General features: G+C 48.1%; 1 protein-coding gene across 1 annotated transcript in view; it reads left to right on the top strand.

The window, feature by feature from the left end:
• The window catches only part of LOC147112453 (interferon-induced, double-stranded RNA-activated protein kinase-like), an 85693-nt gene that overhangs the window by 52798 nt on the left and 8593 nt on the right, over positions 1-24302 (top strand). Inside the window, exons 12-20 of the mRNA XM_085996728.1 lie at positions 3812-3840; positions 4576-4633; positions 5918-5958; positions 7637-7771; positions 9014-9097; positions 11164-11368; positions 13152-13280; positions 23263-23367; positions 24202-24264. Of these exons, the coding sequence (XP_085852854.1) occupies positions 3812-3840; positions 4576-4633; positions 5918-5958; positions 7637-7771; positions 9014-9097; positions 11164-11368; positions 13152-13280; positions 23263-23367; positions 24202-24264 (849 nt within the window). The remainder of the gene's footprint in view (positions 1-3811; positions 3841-4575; positions 4634-5917; positions 5959-7636; positions 7772-9013; positions 9098-11163; positions 11369-13151; positions 13281-23262; positions 23368-24201; positions 24265-24302) is intronic.

Genomic DNA, 24302 nt, shown 5'->3' with positions numbered 1-24302 from the left:
ACTTGAATGGCCTCCTGTACCACAGTGCCCTGGTCAGTTTGCTCATCCACACAGGCAGCAAGAACCTCGTACCTGTTGGATAAGGGCAAAGGCTGATGCTCTTCCAGCACTGCATCTGGGGTCCCCTTACCTGCCTAAGTCGCAGTCACACCCTCCTGCCCCTGACCACTACATAGGATTACATAGGATATACGGCACAGAAACAGGCCATTTGCCGGAGTTTATGCTCCACTCGATCCTCCTCCCGTCTTTCCTCATCTAAATCTATCAGCGTAACCCTCTATTCCCTTCTCCCTCATATGCTTGCCCAACCTCCCCTTAAATGTATCTATACTATTCACTTCAACCACACCCTGTGGTAGCGAGTTCCATATTCTCACCACTCTTTGAGTAAAGAAGTTTCTTCTGAATTCCCTATTGGATTTCTTGGTGACTATCTTATATTGATGGCCTCGAGTTATGCTCTTCCCCACAAGTAGAAATATTTTCTCTGTATCCACTCTATCAATTTTTCATAATTTTAAATACCTCTATCGGTCACCCCTCAGCCTTTTTTCAAGAGAAAAGTGACCCAGCCTGTTCATCCTTTCCTGATTATATATACCCTCGCATTTCTGGTATCATCCTTGTATATCTTCTCTGCACTCTCTCCAGTGCCTCTATATCCCTTTTATAATAGACCAGAACTGTACGCAGTACAGTTGGTACGAACCAAGGTTCGATACAGGTTTAGCATAGCTTCCCTATTTTCAATTCTATCCCTCCTAGAAATAAACCCTTGTGCTTGGTTTGCTTTTTTTATCGCCTTGCTAACCTGTGTCGCAACTTTCAGTGATTTGTGTATTTGTACTCCTAGATCCCTTTGCTCCTCTACCCCACCTAGACTCGCACCCTCCAAGTGATAAGTGACCTCCCTCTTCTTCCTACCAAAATGTAATACCTCACATTTATCTGTGTTGAACTTCATTTGCTAATTATATGCCCATTCTGCAAGTTTATTAATGTCTTCCTGTAACTTGTTGCAGTCCTCCTCAGTATTGACTATCCCCCCCCAATTTGGTGTCATTCGCAAATTTAGAAATTATGTTTTTGATTCCGAAGTCTAAATCATTAATGTAAATTGTTAACAGCAGTGGTCCCAGCACTGATCCTTGTGGAACACCACTACCCACCTTCTGCCACTGTGAATAGCTACCGTTTACTCCTACGCTCTGCTTTCTGTTCTGAAGCCAGCCAGCAATCCATTCTGCTACTTGTCCCCTGACTTCGCATTCTCTGACCTTGTTCATCAGCCTATTATGGGGTACAGGTAGACTACCCTTTATCCGGACTTCCGAAAACCTCTAAAAACCGAAGGTTTTTTCGGTCAGCGTAAGTCCAGCGTAAGTCATGCACACGACCCCCCGCGGACCCCCCCCCCCCCCCCCCGCGGACCCCCGCCGGCCCCGACCCCCGCCGACCCCCGCCGGCTCCGACCCCCGCAGACCTCCGCCGACCCCGACCGTAAGTCGGCGGGGGTCGGGGTCGGCGGGGGTCCGCGGGGGGGTCGGCGCCGGCGGGGGTCCGCGGGGGGGGTCGGCGGGGGGGTCGGCGGGGGTCGGGGCCGGCGGGGGGGCGGGGTCGGCGGGGGGGTCGGCGGGGGTCGGGGCCGGAGGCAGTCCGCGGGGGGGCTGGCGGGGGTCGGCGGGGGGTCGTGCGCACGACTTACGCTGCGCGTCAGCGTAAGTCGTGCGCACGACCCCCCGCCGACCCCCCCGCGGACCCCTGCCGACCCACCTTCCGAAATCCGAAATTCTACGAAAACCGAAACACGGCTGGTCCCGAGGTTTTCGGATAAAGGATAGTCTACCTGTACCTTATCGAAGGCCTTTTGAAAATCCAGATAAATTACATCTACTGCATTATCATTGCATTAATTCAAATTAAATTAAAATGAGGGGCTCCTTTTTAGACTGCGCTGGTTCCTGTTCTTTTACTCTGCTCCTTGTTTTTTGTTTAGTAGCTCCTTTATTTTATTATTTATTAACTCTTATTTATATATGTCAGAAATTACTTGAATGAAAATTCAGAACCCTTTAAAGTTAGTGTTCTCTATTTAGTTAATTTTAATTTTATCCCCCAAGATCTGATTAATTAATGAAACACTAAAGTTAATTATATAATAAATTATACACTTGACTTTAATAATCACTTAGCTGCAATGACTTGGGCTCCACCATTCCTCTGACATCACTTTCAGATTCAGATTTTTTTTTTCAGATTCTTCCCTGCGTCACAGAGACCACTCCGCACAGCCACTCCTCTCTCGCCTTATGTCCTCTCCTCTCCTCTCAGCTGCTTCTCTCACTTTCTGTCCTCTCCTCTCCGCCACTTCTCTCTCACTTTATGTCCTCTCCTCTCCGCCATTTCTCTCTCGCTTTATGTCCGCTCCTCTCCTCTCCGCCACTTCTCTCTCGCTTTATGTCCTCTCCTCTCCTCTCCGCCTCTTCTCTCTCGCTTTATGTCCTCTCCTCTCCACTACGCCTCTTCTCTCTCGCTTTATGTCCTCTCCTCTCCTCTCTGCCACTTCTCTTTCGCTTTCTGTCCTCTCCTCTCCTCTCCGCCACTTCTCTCTCGCTATATGTCCTTTCCTCTCCTCTCCGCCACTTCTCTCTCGCTTTATGTCCTCTCCTCTCCGCCACTTCTCTCTCGCTTTATATCCTCTCCTTTCTGCCACTTCTCTCTCGCTTTATGTCCTCTTCTCTTTCGCTTTATGTCCTCTCCTCTCCGCCTCTTCTCTCTCGTGTTATGTCCTCTCCTCTCCGCCACTTCTCTCTCACGTTATGTCCTCTCCTCTCCGCCACTTCTTTCTCGCTTTATGTCCACTCCTCTCTTCTCCACCACTTCTCTCTCGCTTTATGTCCTCTCCTCTCCTCTCCGCCATTTCTCTCTCGCTTTATATCCTCTCCTCTCCACCATTTCTCTCTCGCTTTATGTCCTCTCCTCTCCACTCCGCCTCTTCTCTCTCGCGTTATGTCCTCTCCTCTCCGCCACTTCTCTTTTATGTTATGTCCTCTCCTCTCCGCCACTTCTTTCTCACTTAATGTCCACTCCTCTCTTCTCCGCCACTTCTCTCTCGCTTTATATCCTCTCCTCTCCTCTCCACCACTTCTCTCTCGCTTTATGTCCTCTCCTCTCCGCCATTTCTCTCTCGCTTTATGTCCTCTCCTCTCCACCACTTCTCTCTCGCTTTATGTCCTCTCCTCTCCACCACTTCTCTCTCGCTTTATGTCTGCTCCTCTCCGCCACTTCTCCCACGCTTTATATTTGCTGTGTTAAACCAAGGCCCCCTCTCAGGTGGGACTTTGGGACATCCTGAGGTTGGGAAAGGCGCTATATAAATGCAAGTTTTTTTTTCTCTACTTTTGAATTTAAAGCACGACCTCAGTACCTTCCCAACAGTCCTGGCGTATTTTTGGAGCAAGCGGCCTTGGCTCCGTGGTGGGAGTAAGGCCCTGCTCTGTCCCCTTGCTCTGTCCCCCTGCACTGTCTCCTCACTCCATCCCCTCTCAAAAAATGTGCCAGGATGGTCAGACAGTACAGTCCTGAACCATCAGTCATCAGAACTGCAGAAACTCAAACCAGATGAGCTTTAGATATTGCTGATGCAACAAAATGCTGCCAGGTTCTTGCTATATTGCAGAGTTCTGATACCCTCCTGCTAATTGACAAGCTATGTCTATGAGACCTTTTGGTTATCATGTGGCACTTGGCTCCTGTGTTTTATATTATCCCGTATTTGGAATTATTTTAATTTGTTTTTGTTTTGTAGGGAACTACTGGCGGATCCAGATCAAAAAGGTACGATTATTCATCTCCTTAGTTTATATCCTGCTTGTGTTTTTGGTACATTTTGTAAGTGTTTACATCATAGCTCAGTGTCAGCCAGTGGCTCAGTGGGTAACTCTCTCGCCTCTGAGTCAGAAGGTCGTGGGTTAAAGTCCCACTCCAGAGACTTGAGCACAAAATCCAGGCCGACACTCCCAATGCAGTGCTGAGGGAGCGCTGCACTGTCGGAATTGCCATCTTTCAGATGAAATGTTAAACCGAGGTCCTGTCTGCCCTCTCAGGTGGATGTAAAAGATCCCATGGCACTATTTCGAAGAAGAGCGGTGCAGTTTTCCCCAGTGTCCTGGCCAATATTTATCCCTCAACCAACATTACTAAAACAGATTATCTGGGTCATTATCACATTGCTGTTTGTGGGAGCTTGCTGTGTGCAAATTGGCTGCCGCGTTTCCTACATTACAACAGTGACTACACTTCAAAAGTACTTAATTGGCTGTAAATCATTTTGGGACGTCTGATGGTCGTGAAAGGCGCTATATAAATGCAAGTCTTTTTGATTGTACCCCTTGATTTTACTGTAATATTTCATCCTCCTTGACTCAGTGAAGCTTCCTTATTTCCATCCCTTTGTGAGTTACAAGCTCTTTTCTGGTTGTTGCTGACTGATGTTTGGTTATTTTGAAAGTCAGAATTACTGGCTGTTATTCTGATTCAGTGATTGATAATCATTTCTTGTTATATTGGTAGGCGATTAGCACCAACCTTTACCACACCAGACACGAAAAGTGATTCCACATTCTCTCAGGTACAATAGCTTATTTGTCAATAGACCAACCATTTGCTGAATCTCTGGTTGAGCTCAATGCTTCCTTCATTCATAGAATGACCAAAATTACCACACAGAAGGAGACCATTCAGCCCATCATGCCTGTGCTAGTTCTTCAACCAGAGCTGTGTACTCCAATCCCATTTCCCCATATCCTTTTCTATTCTTCCTTTTCAAATCCTTAGCCAATTCCCTTTTAAATGACCCTCTAGCCTCTCATTCAATACCTACTCGTGATGGATATTCCATATTATAATAACCCCCTTTGCGAATACTTTTCTTCTAAATTCCCCTTTAATTCTTCAATTGGCAGCATTTTCTTCTCTGATTCAGAATGCGTGGGTTCAAGTCCCACGCCAGAGATTTGAGCATATAATCTAGCCTGACACTCCAGTGCAGTGCTGAGGGCGGTGCTGCACTGTCGGCGGTGCCATCTTTTGGATGAGACGTTAAACCGAGGCCCCGTCTGCCCTCTCAGTTGCATGTCTAGGGCAGTCAAGTCTCCTAATATTTCTCTCTGTCAACCAACACCACCAAAAAAAGAATAAATTATTTGATCACTTGCCTACTCTGCTGTTTGTGAGAGGTACTGTGCACAAATTGGCTGCTGAGTTTGTCTACATTGTAACTGTGACTGCCTAATCCCTAATCCATTGGTTGTAAAGTCATATGATTTTCCTTTGTGCCCTCTTGTTACCAATTCTGTGCCCTCTTGTTACCAATTCTGAGTCAGAAGGTCGTGAGTTCAGAGACTTGAGCCACATAATCCGTCCGGGCTGACACTCCCAGTGCAGTACTGAGGGAGTGCTGCACTGTCAGAGGTGCCCTCTTTCGGATGAGGCGTTAAACCGAGGCCCTGTTTGCCCTCCTAGGTGGACGTAAAAGATCCATGGCAAGAGTACTTACCACCAAGCTGAGGTGGACACCAGCAGAGAACAGTAGGAGCCCAGAGTGTGCTATATTGTAAAACTCAAGAATAGTGAATTCCCGAGCACTCTAAAGCATTGAAACAAGCTGCAAGGGCTGGTAACCATTCTTAGCCCCAAATGACCGGAACATTTGTCCTTGCCCTTGGCTGCTTTTGGGCTAAATCTCCATCCTCAATCTCCGTGGCACAGATTTTGGGGTCATAGGAGCGCATATTGGGAATTCAGGCATCGTAGGAGTTGTGTGCTCAAATTCCTTGTGCAATCCCAGGAAATGTCTCCTTGATGTCCAAAACAAAACAGAAAATTAATTACTTCTACACCTTTAAACTTACAGACTGACGGAAACAGTGAACAAGATCAAAGTCTGGAAGTGAAGTAAGAGACAATTAAAATATCGAAACACTGTATGTCTAAATATGGGCAACATTCCCTACAATGCATGGGAGGCCGGTTTGGTCTGGTCACTGTGGAGTACCTTGAAACTTTCATTAAACCAGATGACCCTCTGCACTGCTTTGAACACGAAAGAAGAGGAGCAGTATCAAATGGTGCATTCCAATGTCAGCCGTTGCTCAGAAGGTTCACGTCCCACTCCAGAGACCTGAGCATGCTTCAGTGCCGCACTGTCGGAGTTGCCGTCTTTTGGATGAGGCGTTAAACCGAGGCCCTGTCTGCCCTTTCAGGTGGACATAAAACATCCCATTGCACTATTTCGAATTGGCCTGGCCAATATTGATCCCTCAGTTGATGCAGGACTGGAGTTACATATAGACCAGACTAAGGACAGCAGGTTTCCTTCCCCATCGAACATCAATCAACCAGTTGGGTTTTTCACGACAATCCAACAGCTTCATGGTCACTTTTACTGATGCTAGCTTTTTATTTCTGGATTTTTTGTTAAACTGAATTCAAATTCTCAAACGGCCATGGTGGGATTTAAACTCATGTTCTACTGGATTACTAGTCCAGTAACATAACCACTACACTACCGTACCCGCCTAGAATGACATAACGATGAATCTCTTACCAATTTCCTTTTCTCTGCTTGTGGAGGCACCCAGCCAATGTTCAATTCAGTTGGAAAACTTGGTGTGGGAGACAGTGGGGTAAATTAGTGCTCCCTCTCCCTGCAGTACATGATGGGAGTTTGGGCCTGCACCCAATTAGTAGGCCTGTGATAATCCTGTCCATCATTTAAATGGCCAGGAAATCGGTGGGAATGCAAATTGAGCACGCTCAGGGGTGTTGGGTTTGGGAGGCAGAATCCCGTGCGTGCTGCCCCCTTCCTCAGATTCTCTGTCCGTTAAAATTAAACACAAAAGGAAAATTTACTTGTATCTCTGACCCTGTGGTGTCACGTTAGTAATCCAACATCTGCTGCTGAAATGGGGCCTGTAACTCAAACTTTCACCATCTCTAACTCGACTATTCCAACGCTCTCCTGGCCGGCCTCCCTAAACTTGAACTCATCCGAAACTCTGCTGCCCGCATTCTAACTCACACCAAGTCCCGTTCACCCATCGCCCCTGTGCTTGCTGACCTACATTAACTCCTGGTCTGGCAACACCTTGATTTAAAAAATTCTCTGCCTTCTTTTCAAATCCCTCCATGGCTTCACCCTGCCCTGTCTCTGTAATTTCCTCCAGCCCTACAACTCTCCGAGCTCTCTGTGCTCCTTCAATTCTGGCCTCTTGAGCATCCCCGATTTTCTTTGCTCCATCATTGGCGGCCGTGCCTTCAGCTGCCTAGGCCCTAAGCTCTGGAATTCCCTTCCTAAACCTCTCCGCCTCTCTACATCTCTTTCCTCCTTTAAGAAATGCCTTAAAACTTACCTCTTTGACCGAGCTTTTGGTCACCTGTCCTAATATCTCCTTAAGTGGTTCGGTGTCAAATCTTGTTTGATAATCGCTACTGTGAAGCGCCTTGGGATATTTTTGCGTTAAAGGCGCTATATAAATGCAAGTTGTTGTTGTAAATTAATTGGGGAAACAGGTGGGACATTACAAAAGTCTGTGGTCCCGTAATATTTGTGTTTTTTTAATTGCCCTGATAGCATGAACGTTCCCAGAATTGAGGGATTTTCAGACATCAAAGAAATCGGTGCAGGTGGTTATGGCTGTGTTTACAAAGCAAAGAAGGACTTAGACAAAAAGTACTACGCTGTCAAAGAAGTCTCAATGCGGAACGAGTAAGTCCATTTTTAATCTTCCTTACACCATCTTTGTTATTGTGCTATTGTAAAGCGGGGGGGTGGGGGGCAAACTCTCCGAGAACTCCAACTCCCGTCCCCCCACACACCACCAACTGGGCCCTGCATGCACCCCGCCTGGATCTGGGAAATTGGGGGTCACACTGTGGGTTAAGTGACAGTGGAAGTATTGTGTGGGATTTTGGATACCCCATTATAGGAAGAAGCTAAAAGCAATGGGAAAAGGTGCAGAGATTGCAGGACTTCAGTTATGTGGAGAGACTGGAGAAGGTGGGATTGTTCTCTGTACAGCAGAGAAGGTTAAAGGGAGATTTAATAGAGGTGTTCAACCAGAGGACACAGATTTAAGGTAATTGGCAAAAGAACCAGAGGAGTGATGAGAATTTTTTTTGAAGCAGCAAGGTGTTAACATCTGGAATGCACTGCCTGAAAGGGTGGTGGAAGCAGATGCAATAGTAACATTTAATTGCCAATTGAATAAATAAACAATTGCTGGGCTATCGGGAAAGAGTAGGGGAGTGGGACAACTTGGATTGCGCTTTCAAAGAGCCAGGACAGGCACGATGGGCCAAATGGCCTCCTTCTGTACTGTATGATTCTTGTAGACGCACCAAGATGTTATTGGCGATGGGATGAGGGTGGGGGAATGTTGAGTTTGCTCTCTTTGGAAAAGGAAATTCATCCAGTCACACACTCCAATTAGGATATGAACTTGAGCGCAGAAAATTCAAGCAATGAGTGTATCATTGCTTGTAAGCATTTCAAATTATACCAATAACATCAGATAACATTACAGCTACGAAGAGAAGTTAAGACTTTTTCACAGCAGCTAGGAAGGTTCAGGACCTGATCCAAGGCTTCAAGATTATGAAGAGTTGTAATGAGGACAGTAGTGATGGATTGCTTCCACTAGCCAGTGAGACAGTAACGAGAGGGCAGACATTTAAGATAATCACAAATAGAATTCAACGGGAGGTTAGAAAAATGTCTTTACACAGAAGGTGTTTGGATTGGGGAATTTTCTGCCCCAAACCATTGTTGAAGCAGAGTCCATGAATTATTTTTAAAGGTTTTTGAAACGTTGCTTGTAGAATAGTGGATGGGGAGTGGGATCGGACTAGGTGGCTCACGTGGTCACTGGCACAGACTTGATGGGTCGAATGGCCTGTTTTGTAATGATTTTATGATTCTTGCATGTTGCTTTCATTTTAATCTCTTTAGGAAAACAATACGTGAAGTTGAGCACTTGGCACAGATGGATCATCACAACATTGTTCGCTACTATCATTCCTGGATCGGGCCAAGGTGACTAGAGGCAACAGCCAAGATCTTCTGGTTCTGTTACTGCGTAATGAATTTCTAATCCTTGTAAGAGCAAGGTGCCATCTGTTGCAAAGCCTTAGCTCAGTGGGTAGCACTCTCGCCTGTGAGTCAGGAGGTTATGGGTTCAAGCCCCTCACCAGACACGTGTGCACACAACCCAGGCTGACACTCCCAGTGCAGTGCTGAGGGAGCGCTGCATTATCAGAGCTGCCGTCTTTCGGATGAGACGTCAAACCGAGGCCCCGTCTGCTCTCTCAGGTGGTCATAAAAAATCCCATGGTCACTATTTCAACGAAGAGCAGGGGAATCTCCCCGGTGTCCTGGCCAATATTTACCCCTCATCAGCATCACTAAAATAGATGATCTGGTCATTATCACATTGCTGTTTGTGGGACCTTGCTGTGCACAAATTGGCTGCCGCGTTTCCTGAATTACAACAGTGACTACACTTCCAAAGTTCTTTATTGGATGTAAAGTGCTTTGGGACATCCCGAGGTGGTGAAAGGCGCTATATAAATACAAGTCTTTCTTTCTAAAGGGATATATCTGTAGCATTTTTTGGGATGTCTCTGTCCTGGCAGCGAGTCTAGATGGGCTCTGCGCTGAGACCACCCTCAACACCAGTCACGGTAAATGAGGCAAGGCTCACTCTCCTCTCAGGGAAATATGTGGGTTGCACTCATTGCTTCCCTAGTCCAATAAATTTGTAGAAAACACCAGACAGAAGGAGGCCATTTGGCCCATTGTGCCTGTGTAGTTACTTGATCCCTCACCAGTTCTACTCTATCTCCGTTCCCCCGCTGTTTCTCCCCACGCTTCAATGTTTTCAGGGGTCAGCCATGGCTCAGTTGGTAGTGCACTTGAGTCAGTAAGTTGAGCACAAGATCCAGGCTGACACTCCAGTGCAGTACTGAGGGAGTGCTGCTCTGTCGGAGGTGCTGTCTTTTGGGTAAGACGTTATACCGAGACTTCATCTCTCTCAGGTGGGTGTGAAAGATCCCATGGCACTATTCGAAGAAGAGCAGGGGAGTTCTCCCTAGAGTCCTGGCCAATATTTATCCCTCAACCAAGATCACTAAAACAGATGATCTGGTCATTATAACATTGCTATTTGTGGGATCTTGCTGTGCGCAAATTGGCAGCTGCGCTTCCTACATCACAACAGTAACTACACTTCAGTAGTACTTCAATGGCTGTAAAGTACTTTTGAGACATCCTGAGGTAATGAAAGGCGCTGGATAAATGCAAGTCTTTTTTTTCCTGGATCATTGATTCTGCGCTATAAATGTGACACCATCCCCATTATTAAAGAGAAGTCTCACTGTTCTCACAAACAGTTGTGAGTTAGACATTAGGAGTAGGGATGCCCTGCCTCCGATATCCCACCACCTTTTCATGTTCGAGCATTTCAGATCCTGACAACTCTCTGAGTGAAAAAAATTCTCCTCATTTCCCCTCTCGATCTTTAGCCAATGATTTTAAATCTTTGACCTCTGGTTATTGGCTCCCAGTTAAATAACGCCTGGATTTTAAAATTCTCATCCTTGTTTCCCGATTTCTGTAATCTCCTCCAGCCCTACAACCCTCTGAGATCTCTGCGCTCCGCCAGTTCTGGCCTCTTGCGCATCCCCCAATTTCCTTTGCTCACCCATTGGCAGCCGTGCCCTCAGCTGCCTCGGATCTTAGCTCTGGAATTCCCTCCCTAAACCTCTCCACACCTCTTTCCCCCTTTAAGACGCTCCTTAAAACCTACCTGATTGACCAAGCTTTGGGTCACCTATCCTAATATCTCCTTATGTGTCTCGGTGTTAAATGTTGTTTGATAACGCTCCTGTGAAGCGCCTTGGGACATTTTACTATGTTAAAGGTGCTATATAAATGCAAGTTGTTGTTTGAACTGCACTTCAAACAAAGTAACTCATTAGCTTTGGGATGTGATGAGGCACCTTACAAATACAAGTTTCTTTCTTAATGCAACCTACTTTGTTTATTATTCATCATTTTTAAAATCTGTTGTAATAAATTTTACTTTTGCATTTTAAATTAAGAACCCGACCTACCCGACCTAATGGCTTGAACAAGAAATCGCTATTTATTCAAATGGAGTTGTATGAGAAGGACCTGACAAAATGGATAGACGATCCTGAGAATAATAAACCCATGCAGGAGGCAGTTGCTTTGGACATATTCCGTCAATTATTAAATGGTGTCGTGTACATTCATCAGAAGAATATGATGCATCGGGACCTGAAGGTCAGACCATTGAGATTGTGGCCCACACGCACCCACCTAAACACAAGTTTACATTCTATTCAGTAATTTTTGGTCTCTCCTCTCCACACATGTACATGCCCATCTAGTTATGTCCACCCCCCACACCCTTTGCCCCACCATTGGTGGCCGTGCCTTTATCCATCTAGGCCCTAAGCACTGGAATACCCTCCCTAAACACCTCTATCTCTCGCCTTCTTTAAGACACTCCTTTTAAAACCTACCTCTTTGACCAAGTGTCTCCCTATTTCTGTATCCACCTCTAGCCCTACAACCCTCTGAGATCTCTACCCTCCTCCATTTCTGGCCTCTTGCGCATCCCTGATTTTCATCGCCCCACCATTGGCGGCCGTGCCTTCAGCTGCCGAGGCCTAAGCTCTGGAAATCTCTCCCTAAACCTCTCCACCTCCTCCTTTTAAGATGCTCCTTAAAACCTACCTCTTTGGTCACTTGTCCTAACATCTCCTTTTGTGGCTCAGTGTCCAATTTTGTTTGATAATCGCTCCTGTGAAGTGCCTTGGGACGTTTTACTATGTTAAAGGTGTTATATAAATGCAAGTTATTGTTGTGTGGCAGAGCACTGATAAATTTTCTGGTTCTTGTCTGGATCGTTCGACTCTGCCCGTTCGAGTATTAGATTGAAGGGTTCTGTGAAAGCCAAGCGGGCAAAGTCTCAGCCCCTGTGACAGATGAACTCCTCCAGGTTCCATCAATGACCCAGGCTGGCTGGTCACTCACCAATGGTGCCCTGATGTACCTGCTTCAGGAGTTGAGTTACCAGATCAACCATAGACTTGCTTCCATCATCAGGTGAATCACCTTCACCCCAAAGAAACTCTGCTTCCCAACCCCAAAAAGAGGATAGTAGTTTGGTGGCAATCCGTGAGTTTGCCCCCCCCCCCCCCCCTTCACTAGAAGGATCACATGGGCCCCCACCGTATCCCATTGAGTGGCAGTTATGCCAGTTGGAGATGTGGAACTAAAGTGGCAGCTGCCTGTCTCTCCGCAAGCAACTTAAAGCAAGCATCGGGCCCTCAGTATACCAGCCTGTGCTCTCATTGCCAGCCATGGCTCAGTGGTTGCACTCTCACCTCTGAGTCAGAAGGTCAGGAGTTCAAGCCCTACTCCAGAGACTTGAGCATATAATCTAGGCTGACACAGTGACTCCCAGGGCAGTACTGAGGGAGTGCTGCACTGTCAGAGGTGCCGTCTTTTGGATAAGATGGATGTAAAAGAGCTCATGGCACTATTTTGAAGAAGAGCGGGGGAGTTCTCCCTCCCTCCCTCTCATACCCAGCCTCCAGGTAATGCCTTTCAGCAATGCTCCTCAAAAGCCTTCATTGTCCTTAAAATGAGTACTGTGTTCAGTTCTGGGCACCGCACCTCAGGAAGGATATATTGGCCTTGGAGTGGGTGCAGCGCAGATTCACCAGAATGATACCGGGGCTAAAAGGGTTAAATTACGAGGACAGGTTGCAAAGACTAGGCTTGTTTTCCCTTGAGTATAGAAGATTGAGGGGTGAACTAATTGAGGTGTTTAAGATGATTAAAGGAGTTGATAGGGTAGAGAGAGAGAAACTATTTCTTCTGGTGGGGGAGTCCAGAACAAGGGGGCATAATCTTAAAATTAGAACTAGGCCGTTCAGGGGTGAAATCACAGCAGAGGTGTTGGTTTAAATGTTTCTATTGTTTAAAAGAAAGTAATGTTTTCAAATGCAGTAAATTGACTGAATAATTAAAAAAATTATTTTTTTTGGAAAAAAAGCCGGACAATATCTTCCTTACAGAAAAAACCATCGTAAAAATAGGCGACTTTGGTCTTGTTATAACAGTGGACGATCAGAAAGCGGTCACCAGGAATGTCGGAACACGAGGATACATGAGTCCAGAACAGGTGAGAAGAACCGGCTGAGCCCCTCGTCACCAGGGGGATTTATAGAATAGAATCAGAAAATCATACAGCACAGAAGAAGGCCATTCAACCCACCGTGCCTGTGCCTGCTCTTTGAAGGAGCTCTCCAATTAGTCCCACTCCCTTGCTCTTTCCCCATAGCCCTGCAAATTCGCCTTTGAAAGTTACTATTGAATCTGCTTCTACTATCCTTTCAGGCAGTGCATTCCAGATCATAAAAACTCACTGTGAAATATTTGCTGGGACCGTTCTAGAATCTAGGGATTTTTGGATGATCACAACAAATGCATCCACTATCTCTGCAGCCACCTATTTTAGAACCATAGGGTGTAGGCCATCAGATCCAGGGGATTTGTCGACTTTTAGTCCCATTAGTTTCTCGAGTACTTTTTCTCTATTGACCTTAATTTCTTTTAAGTTCCTCACTCCCATTAGCCCCGTGATTCCCCACTATTTTTGGTATGCTTTTTGTGTCTTCTACTCTGACGACAGATACAAAATATTTGTTTGAAGTCTCTGCCATTTCCTTATTCCCCATTATAATATCCCCTGTCTCAGCCTCTAAGGTACCAACGAACACTTCTTGTAGAAGCTCTTGCAGTCTGTTTTTATATTTCTTGCTAGTTTACTCTCGTATTCTATTTTCTCCCTTTTATCAATTTTTTTGGTCATCCTTTGGTTTCTAAAGCTCTCCCAATCCTCAGGCTTACTACAAATTTTCGCAACATTATAAGGTTCTTTTAATCCAATACAATCCTTAACTTCTTTACTTAGCCACGGATGGATCACTTTTTCCGTGGAGTTTTTATTTCTCAATGGAATGTATATTCGTTGAGAATTTTGGAATATTTCTTTAAATGTTTGCCACTGCTTATCTGCCATCATACCTTTTAATCTAATTTCCCAATCTGCCTTAGCCAACTCGCCCCTCATAGCTATGTAATTGGCTTTATTTATGTTTAAGACTCTAGTTTCAGGTTGAAGTATGTCACTCTCAAACTCAACGTGAAATTCTACATATTATGATCACTCTTCCCCAAGGATCCTTTACTGTGAGATTATTGATTAACTCTGTCTCATTACACAATTCAAGATCTAAAATAACCTGTTCCCTGGCTGGTTACACGATGTATTGTTCTAGGACAAAAAGAAAATACTGCAGATGCTGGAAATCTGAAATAAAAACAGAAAATGCTGGAAATACTCAGCAGGTCAGGCAGCATCTGTGAAGAGAGAAACAGAGTTAACGTTTCAGGTTGATTACCTTTCATCAGAACTGGGAATTGTTCTAGGAAACTGTCTCAAATGCATTCCATGAACTTGTCCTCCAGATTAACTTTGCCAGTTTGATTTGCCCAGTCTATATGAATATTAAAGTCCCCCATGATTATTGCATTACCTTTCTTACAAGCTCCTATTATTCCTTGATTTATACTCTGTCCAACGGTATAGCTACTGTTAGAGAGCCTATAAACTACTCCCACCAGTATTTTCTGCCCCTTGTTATTTCTTACCTTCACCCATACTGATTCTACTTCCTGATCTTCCGAGCCAAGATCCTTTCTCTCTACTGTCCTCATGTCATCCTTTATTATCAGATCTACACCCCCCACCCTCCTCCTGTTCCAGCCTGCCTATCTTTTCCATTCTGCCTGTTTCCACTTGTGTGGGAGTCCAAAACTAGGGGTCAAAAATATAAAATAGTCACTAATAAATCTAATAAGGAATTGGGAGCAGTTTAGAATTCAGCAAAAAAGGACCAAGCGATTGATTAAGATGGGAAAAATAGAGTATGAGAGTAAACGTGCAAGGAACATAAAAGCGGACTGTAAAAGTATGTAAAAAGAAAAAGATTAGTGAAAACAAATGTAGGTCCCTTACAGTCAGGAACAGGAGAATTTATAATGGGGAACAAGGAAATGGCTGAGCAATTAAACAAATACTTTGGTTCTGTCTTCACGGAAGAGGACACAAATAGCTTCCCAGAAATGCTAGGGAACCAAGGGTCTAGTGAGAAGGAGGAATTAAAGGAAATTAGTATTAGTAAAAAAATAGTGCTGGAGAAAGTAATGGGACTGAAAGCTGATAAATCCCCAGGGCCTGATAATCTGCATCCCAGCGTACTAAAAGAGGTAGCCATGGAAATAGTGGATGCATTGGTTGTCATCTTCCAAAATTCTATAGATTATGGAACAGTTCCTGCAGATTGGAGGGCGGCAAATGTAACCCCACTATTTAAAAAAGGAGGGAGAGAGAAAACAGGGAACTGCAAACCGGTCAGCCTAACATCAGTAGTAGTGAAAATGCTAGAGTCTATTCTAAAGGATGTGATAACAGGACACATAGAAAATATCAACGGGATTAGACAAATTCAAAATGGATTCATGAAAGGGAAATCGTGTTTGACAAACCTACTGGAGTTTTTTGAGGATGTAACTGGTAGAATAGATGAGGGCGAACCAGTGGATGTGGTGTATTTGGATTTTCAGAAGGCCTTTGATAAAGTCCCACATAAGAGGTTAGTGTGCAAAATTAAAGCACTTGGGATTGGGGGTAATACACTGGCATGGATTGAAAATTGGTTAACAGACAGAGTAGGAATAAATGGATCTTTTTCGGGGTGGCAGGCGGTGACTAGTGGGGTACCGCAGGGATCAGTGATTGGGCCCCAGCTATTCACAATCTATATCAATGATTTCGATGAGGGAACCAAATGTAATATTTCCAAGTTTGCTGATGACACGAAACTAGATGGGATTGTGAGTTGTGAGGAGGATGCAAAGAGGCTTCAAAGCGATTTAGACAAGTTGAGTGAGTGGGCAAATACATGGCAGATGCAGTATAACGTGGATAAATGTGAAGTTATCCACTTCGGTAGGAAAAACAGAAAGGTAGAGTATTATTTAAATGGTGATAGATTGGGAAATGTTGAGGTACAAAGGGACCTGGTGTCCTTGTACACCAATCACTAAAAGCAAACATGCAGGTGCAGCAAGCAGTTAGATAGAGGAAGTGCAGCGAAGGTTCACCAGACTGATTCCTGGGATGGCAGGACTGTTGTATGAGGAGAGATTGGGTTGACTAGGCCTGTATTCACTAGAGTTTAGAAGAATGAGAGGGGATCTCATTGAAACGTATAAAATTCTGACAGGGCTAGACAGACTGGATGCAGGGAGGATGTTTCCCCTGGCTGGGGGGTCTAGAACAAGGGGTCACAGTCTCAGGATACGGGATTGGACATTTAGGACTTAGATGAGGAGAAATTTCTTCACTCAGAGGGTGGTGAACCTGTGGAATTCTCTACCACAGAAGGCTGTGGAGGCCAAGTCACTGAATATATTTAAGAAGGAGATAGATAGATTTCTAGACACAAAAGGCATCAAGGGGTATGGGGAGAGAGCGGGAATATAGTATTGAGATAGAGGATCAGCCATGATCATATTGAATGGCGGAGCAGGCTCGAAGGGCCGAATGGCCTACTCCTCCTATTTTTCTATGTTTCTAGGAGAACCTTCTTTACCCAGAGAGTGGTGAGAATGTTGAGAAGAATAGCATAGATGCATTTAAAGGGAAGCTAGATAAACACATGATGGAGAAAAGAATAGAAGGATATGCTGATAGGGTTAAATGAAGAGGGGTGGGAGAAGGCTCGTGTGGAGCATAAACACCGACATGGACCTGTTGAGCCGAATGGCTTGTTTCTGTGCTGTAAATGCTATGTAATTCGATTTAACTGGTCCTGGCATGGAGTCTTGATTGATAGGAATGCAGATCAGCAAGGCGGTCTAGTGCACCCGATTTACTCGGTTTTCCCAAGTCCACTATGGGTGGAAAGTCATTCGGGTCACAGATTGGGTGCCGAGTGTTCTATGCTTGAGTGCCTCATTAGGCCCCTCCCATTGCAGGAAGCTCCACAACTCCTTTGACTCCTAAAATTACCCCATAACAACAAACTGCATTTATACAACGTTCCTCGTGTGCTGTTCTTACTGGTTTCTCACTGGCTTTACCCATTTTTTTCACCGGTTCCTGCACCCAAAGTCTCCTAGTTATCCTCTTGAATCATGAAGGTCATGGGTTCAAGTCCCACTCCAGAGACTTGAGCACATAATCCAGGTTGACATTCCAGTGCTGCACTGTCGGAAGTGTCGTCTTTCGGATGAGACGTTAAACCGAGGCCCCGTCTGCCCTCTGAGGTGGGCATAAAAGATCCCAGGTCACTATTTGAAGAAGAGCAGGGGAGTTCTCCCCGATGTCCTGGCCAATATTTATCCCTCAACCAACATCACTTAGAACAGATTATCTCATCATTATCACAGTGCTGTTTGTGGGATCTTGCTGTGTACATATGCTTGCCTCGTTGCCTACATTACAACAGTGACTACATTTCAAAAGTACTTCATTGGCTGCAAAGCGCTTTAGGGCACCCTGAAGTCATGAAAGACTCTATAGAAATGCAAGTCTTTCTTTTTCCCAATGGCTGCTCGTCAGATAAATGTAACTTGCTGGCCATTCTGCGGTCAGGGTCAAGGAAGATGCATTAATCCCCCAGATTGTAACACCTGGTTGCAGGTCTAATCGGGGATTGTAAAAGTGCCGTGCAAGTTACGGCGAGTTTTAAGCACACCCGTCGAACACACTTATGGTGTGGGTCGGAGGAGAACCGGAGGCAGCTCTCGAGGTGGAGTTAGGAGAGAACATGGTCAGGCTGCTCTTCTGAACCTCAGCCAGTAATACCAAAGGCCCTTAAATGTCTACAAGGCACATGGACTAGATCCTCCATTGGGTTACCAACCCTCCAGGATTGCCCTGAAGTCTCCAGGAAATAAAGACTAATCGTCCGGACACACTGTTGCCAGCAAAACTCAGGAGAAAATTCACAGGGGCGGGAAAATATTGGTGTTTTAAAAAACAATTCTTTGAACACTTCTGTTTATTAGTTAGAAATATTGGAGATGGGAATAAAGGTTGTTTGACTAACAGTGAAGAATATTCCAATCGGATAATGAAGAGTCTATTCAGTATGCGATTGGCCGTGGTAACGCGGGGTGCTGCGAGGGTGGGCGTGTCTGAGAGATCTTTAAAATAATGCTGAAACCTCCAGGAATATGTATCGGAGCCTGGTCAGGCCGCACTTGAGCACTGCGCACAGTCCGGTCTCCTGGTCAGGCTGCACTTGGAGCACTGCGCACAGTCCGGTCTCCTGGTCAGGCCGCACTTGAGCACTGCGCACAGTTTGGTCTCCTGGTCAGGCCGCACTTGGAGCACTGCGCACAGTTTGGTCTCCTGGTCAGGCCGCACTTGGAGCACTGCGCACAGTCCGGTCTCCTGGTCAGGCCGCACTTGAGCACTGCGCACAGTTTGGTCTCCTGGTCAGGCCGCACTTGGAGCACTGCGCACAGTCTGGTCTCCTGGTCAGGCCGCACTTGGAGCACTGCGCACAGTCTGGTCGCCTGGTCAGGCCGCACTTGGAGCACTGCGCACAGTCCGGTCTCCTGGTCAGGCCGCACTTGGAGCACTGCGCACAGTCCGGTCTCCTGGTCAGGCCACACTTGAGCACTGCGCACAGTCCGGTCTCCTGGTCAGGCCGCACTTTGAGCACTGCGCACAGTCTGGTCTCCTGGTCAGGCCGCACTTGGAGCACTGTGCACAGTCCAGTCTCCTGGTCAGGCCGCACTTGGAGCACTGCACACAGTCCGGTCTCCTGGTCAGGCCGCACTTGGAGCACTGCGCACAGTCTGGTCTCCTGGTCAGGCCGCACTTGGAGCACTGTGCACAGTCCAGTCTCCTGGTCAGGCCGCACTTGGAGCACTGCGCACAGTCCGGTCTCCTGTTCAGGCCGCACTAGGAGTACTGCGCACAGTCCGGTCTCCTGGTCAGGCTGCACTTGGAGCACTGCGCACAGTCCGGTCTCCTGGTCAGGCCGCACTTGGAGCACTGTGCACAGTCTGGTCTCCTGGTCAGGCCGCACTTGGAGCACTGCGCACAGTCCGGTCTTCTGGTCAGGCCGCACTTGGAGCACTGCGCACAGTCCAGTCTCCTGGTCAGGCCGCACTTGGAGCACTGTGCACAGTCCGGTCTCCTGGTCAGGCCGCACTTGGAGCACTGCACACAGTCCAGTCTCCTGGTCAGGCCGCACTTGGAGCACTGTGCACAGTCCGGTCTCCTGGTCAGGCCGCACTTGGAGCACTGTGCACAGTCCGGTCTCCTGGTCAGGCTGCACTTGGAGCACTGCGCACAGTCTGGTCTCCTGGTCAGGCTGTACTTGGAGCACTGCGCACAGTCTGGTCTCCTGGTCAGGCCGCACTTGTAGTACTGTGCACAGTCTGGTCCCCTGGTCAGGCCACACTTGGAGCACTGTGCACAGTCTGGTCTCCTGGTCAGGCCGCACTTGGAGTACTGTGCACAGTCTGGTCTCCTGGTCAGGCCACACTTGGAGCACTGCGCACAGTCTGGTCTCCTGGTCAGGCCGCACTTGAGCACTGCGCACAGTCTGGTCTCCTGGTCAGGCCGCACTTGGAGTACTGTGCACAGTCTGATCTCCTGGTCAGGCCACACTTGGAGTACTGCACACAGTCCAGTCTCCTGGTCAGGCCACACTTGGAGCACTGTGCACAGTCTGGTCTCCTGGTCAGGCCGTACTTGGAGTACTGTGCACAGTCTGGTCTCCTGGTCAGGCCGTACTTGGAGTACTGCACACAGTCCGGTCTCCTGGTCAGGCCGCACTTGGAGCACTGTGCACAGTCCGGTCTCCTGGTCAGGCCACACTTGGAGCACTGTGCACAGTCCGGTCTCCTGGTCAGGCTGCACTTGGAGCACTGCGCACAGTCCGGTCTCCTGGTCAGGCTGCACTTGGAGTACTGCGCACAGTCTGGTCTCCTGGTCAGGCTGTACTTGGAGCACTGCGCACAGTCTGGTCTCCTGGTCAGGCCGCACTTGAGCACTGCGCACAGTCCGGTCTCCTGGTCAGGCCACACTTGGAGCACTGTGCACAGTCTGGTCTCCTGGTCAGGCCGTACTTGGAGTACTGTGCACAGTCTGGTCTCCTGGTCAGGCCGTACTTGGAGTACTGCACACAGTCCGGTCTCCTGGTCAGGCCACACTTGGAGCACTGTGCACAGTCTGGTCTCCTGGTCAGGCCGTACTTGGAGTACTGTGCACAGTCTGGTCACCTGGTCAGGCCGTACTTGGAGTACTGCGCACAGTCCGGTCTCCTGGTCAGGCCACACTTGGAGCACTGTGCACAGTCTGGTCTCCTGGTCAGGCCGTACTTGGAGTACTGTGCACAGTCTGGTCTCCTGGTCAGGCCGTACTTGGAGTACTGCGCACAGTCCGGTCTCCTGGTCAGGCCGCACTTGGAGCACTGCGCACAGTCCAGTCTCCTGGTCAGGCCGCACTTGGAGCACTGTGCACAGTCCGGTCTCCTGGTCAGGCCGCACTTGGAGCACTGCACACAGTCCAGTCTCCTGGTCAGGCCGCACTTGGAGCACTGTGCACAGTCCGGTCTCCTGGTCAGGCCGCACTTGGAGCACTGTGCACAGTCCGGTCTCCTGGTCAGGCTGCACTTGGAGCACTGCGCACAGTCTGGTCTCCTGGTCAGGCTGTACTTGGAGCACTGCGCACAGTCTGGTCTCCTGGTCAGGCCGCACTTGTAGCACTGTGCACAGTCTGGTCCCCTGGTCAGGCCACACTTGGAGCACTGTGCACAGTCTGGTCTCCTGGTCAGGCCGCACTTGGAGTACTGTGCACAGTCTGGTCTCCTGGTCAGGCCACACTTGGAGCACTGCGCACAGTCTGGTCTCCTGGTCAGGCCGCACTTGAGCACTGCGCACAGTCTGGTCTCCTGGTCAGGCCGCACTTGGAGTACTGTGCACAGTCTGATCTCCTGGTCAGGCCACACTTGGAGTACTGCACACAGTCCAGTCTCCTGGTCAGGCCACACTTGGAGCACTGTGCACAGTCTGGTCTCCTGGTCAGGCCGTACTTGGAGTACTGTGCACAGTCTGGTCTCCTGGTCAGGCCGTACTTGGAGTACTGCACACAGTCCGGTCTCCTGGTCAGGCCGCACTAGGAGTACTGCGCACAGTCCGGTCTCCTGGTCAGGCTGCACTTGGAGCACTGCGCACAGTCCGGTCTCCTGGTCAGGCCGCACTTGGAGCACTGTGCACAGTCTGGTCTCCTGGTCAGGCCGCACTTGGAGCACTGCGCACAGTCCGGTCTCCTGGTCAGGCCGCACTTGGAGCACTGTGCACAGTCCGGTCTCCTGGTCAGGCCACACTTGGAGCACTGTGCACAGTCCGGTCTCCTGGTCAGGCTGCACTTGGAGCACTGCGCACAGTCCGGTCTCCTGGTCAGGCTGCACTTGGAGTACTGCGCACAGTCTGGTCTCCTGGTCAGGCTGTACTTGGAGCACTGCGCACAGTCTGGTCTCCTGGTCAGGCCGCACTTGAGCACTGCACACAGTCCGGTCTCCTGGTCAGGCCACACTTGGAGCACTGTGCACAGTCTGGTCTCCTGGTCAGGCCGTACTTGGAGTACTGTGCACAGTCTGGTCTCCTGGTCAGGCCGTACTTGGAGTACTGCACACAGTCCGGTCTCCTGGTCAGGCCACACTTGGAGCACTGTGCACAGTCTGGTCTCCTGGTCAGGCCGTACTTGGAGTACTGTGCACAGTCTGGTCTCCTGGTCAGGCCGTACTTGGAGTACTGCGCACAGTCCGGTCTCCTGGTCAGGCCACACTTGGAGCACTGTGCACAGTCTGGTCTCCTGGTCAGGCCGTACTTGGAGTACTGTGCACAGTCTGGTCTCCTGGTCAGGCCGTACTTGGAGTACTGCGCACAGTCCGGTCTCCTGGTCAGGCCACACTTGGAGCACTGTGCACAGTCTGGTCTCCTGGTCAGGCCGTACTTGGAGTACTGTGCACAGTCTGATCTCCTGGTCAGGCCACACTTGGAGTACTGTGCACAGTCCGGTCTCAATACTATAGAAAGGACGTAGAAGCACTGGAGAAAGTGCAAAATCGATTTACAAGGATGGTACCAGAACTCTGAGATTACAGCTATCCAGAAAGATTGAACAGGCTGGGGCTTTGTTCTTTAGAAAAGAGAAGACTTCGAGGTGATCTGATAGAGGCCTTTAAAACTATGAATCGGTTGGACAGGGTAGATGTGGAGAGAATGTTTCCACTTGTGGGAGATTCTGAAATTAGGGGCCATAAATACAAGGTAGTTACCAGTAAATCCAATAGGGAAATAAGGAGAAATTTCTTTACTCAGAGTGGTTAGAATGTGGAACTCGCTACCACAGGAAGTGGTTGAGGCAAGTAGCATAGATGCTTTCAAAAGGAAAGTAGACGAGTGAATGAGAGAAAAGGGAATAGAAAGGTAGAGTGAGGTGAGGTGGATGGAATGGGAGGAGACTCGTGTGGAGTATCAACACCAGCACAGACCAGCTGGACTGAATGGCCGGTTTCTGCGCTGAACATTCTTGGTAACTCTATGAATACGTCCAATCCGAGTTGGAAACTCTAATCCTCCATGGAACGTTGGTTCCAACATTTCCCATTGCCAAGGTCCACTTGCATGGTGGAGCTTTTCAGCAGATTGTTACTGAAATTCTTTGTTCAGAATAATGTTTTGCTGAACTTGAACTGTCAACAACTGAAAGAGTTTTAGGAGCAGGAAAAAAGCCATTAGGCCCGAAAAAATCTGAACCTTTTCCCACAGCAACAACTTAAATTTATATAGCGCCTTTAATGTAGTAAAACGTCCCAAGGCGCTTCACAGGAGCGTTATCAGACAACATTTGACACTTGAGATATTAGGGCAGATGACCAAAAGCTTGGTCAAAGAGGTAGGTATAAAGGAACGTCTTAAAGGGGCAGAGAGAGGCGGCGAGGTTTAGGGAGGGAATTCCAGAGCTGTCATAGACTGATTTTGAGCCTCTTGCCCTTCTCTCTCTGCAGCTTAGAGAGGAGGCTTACGACCACAAAGTCGACATCTTTGCACTGGGGCTCATTTTCTTTCAGCTTCTGTGGATACGTCATGGGACCGCAGCGGAAGGATACCAGGTATATCAGTCATTTATATATGGTGGGGTAGCTGATAATCGGCAGTGCTTCCCTTAAAAGGCCAGCAGTGTAGGAGGGGCATGGAGCCTAGTGCCTGGGACTCCCTGGGCCCGGGACTTCCCATATCCTTGGCCTAGGAACGGAGCAGATGGAACAAATGTGGGGACTGTCTTAAATGGCAGTGGGGGGGGGGGGGGCGGGGGGTGGGGGGATGTGTCCAGGCCAGAGGCCCAGCTTGAACTCCCTCCCCCCCCATGAATGCCGACACCTGCGCAATACACCGAGGGCAGGAGTTCAGGAGAGGTACAACCTGGCCACCCATCCAACACAATCATAGTGGGACACGCCTCCAGCATCCTGAAACCAAGATTCCAATGCTTGGATCGGAGATGTTTGTAGCTGAGTCAAGACCTATAAATGTTGCTAGCGACTGTTTCCTACCACCACCCCCGCCCCCCCCAGCTTTGTGCAGCCGAATGGGGTACCAGGTCCAATCCTTGGCCTCTGCTTAAATAGTCTTTCAACCAAGGCAGCAGTAAGAGTGGCTGCAGTCGGCACCAGCTCCCTGGGGTTAGGGACAGGAACTTGGTTCGCGCTCCTTATCGCCACCTAGCAGCCTGGACTGGATGTGTGCGGGTGTGTGGACATTGGATGAGGGCAGGGTTGGACTGGACTCTGATGACCCCCTACATCCCTACACTCAAAACTCACTTAATTAAAAGTCCCTTAGGTGAGGTGTCTGACGGGGGGAAACATGGGAACGTCAATACCTTTGTGGGCTGTGGGGTGATAAAGTAGGAGAATGCTATTGATGTTTATTTTTGGTTTATTTAGAAGTGGGCAGACATTCGAAAGAGCAAGTTTCCTTCGCCCTTTGAGGAAAGGTGTCGCTCCCAGGTAACTGACATTTCAACGCAATTTGGGAGCGTATTTTC

This window comes from Somniosus microcephalus, chromosome 9 (assembly GCF_052327205.1).
Source record: "Somniosus microcephalus isolate GS21.2 chromosome 9, FLI_Smic_1.0, whole genome shotgun sequence".
Lineage (NCBI taxonomy): Eukaryota > Metazoa > Chordata > Chondrichthyes > Squaliformes > Somniosidae > Somniosus > Somniosus microcephalus.
The sequence above is the reverse complement of the archived record's forward strand: the minus strand, read 5'-3'. Positions and strand labels throughout refer to the sequence as shown.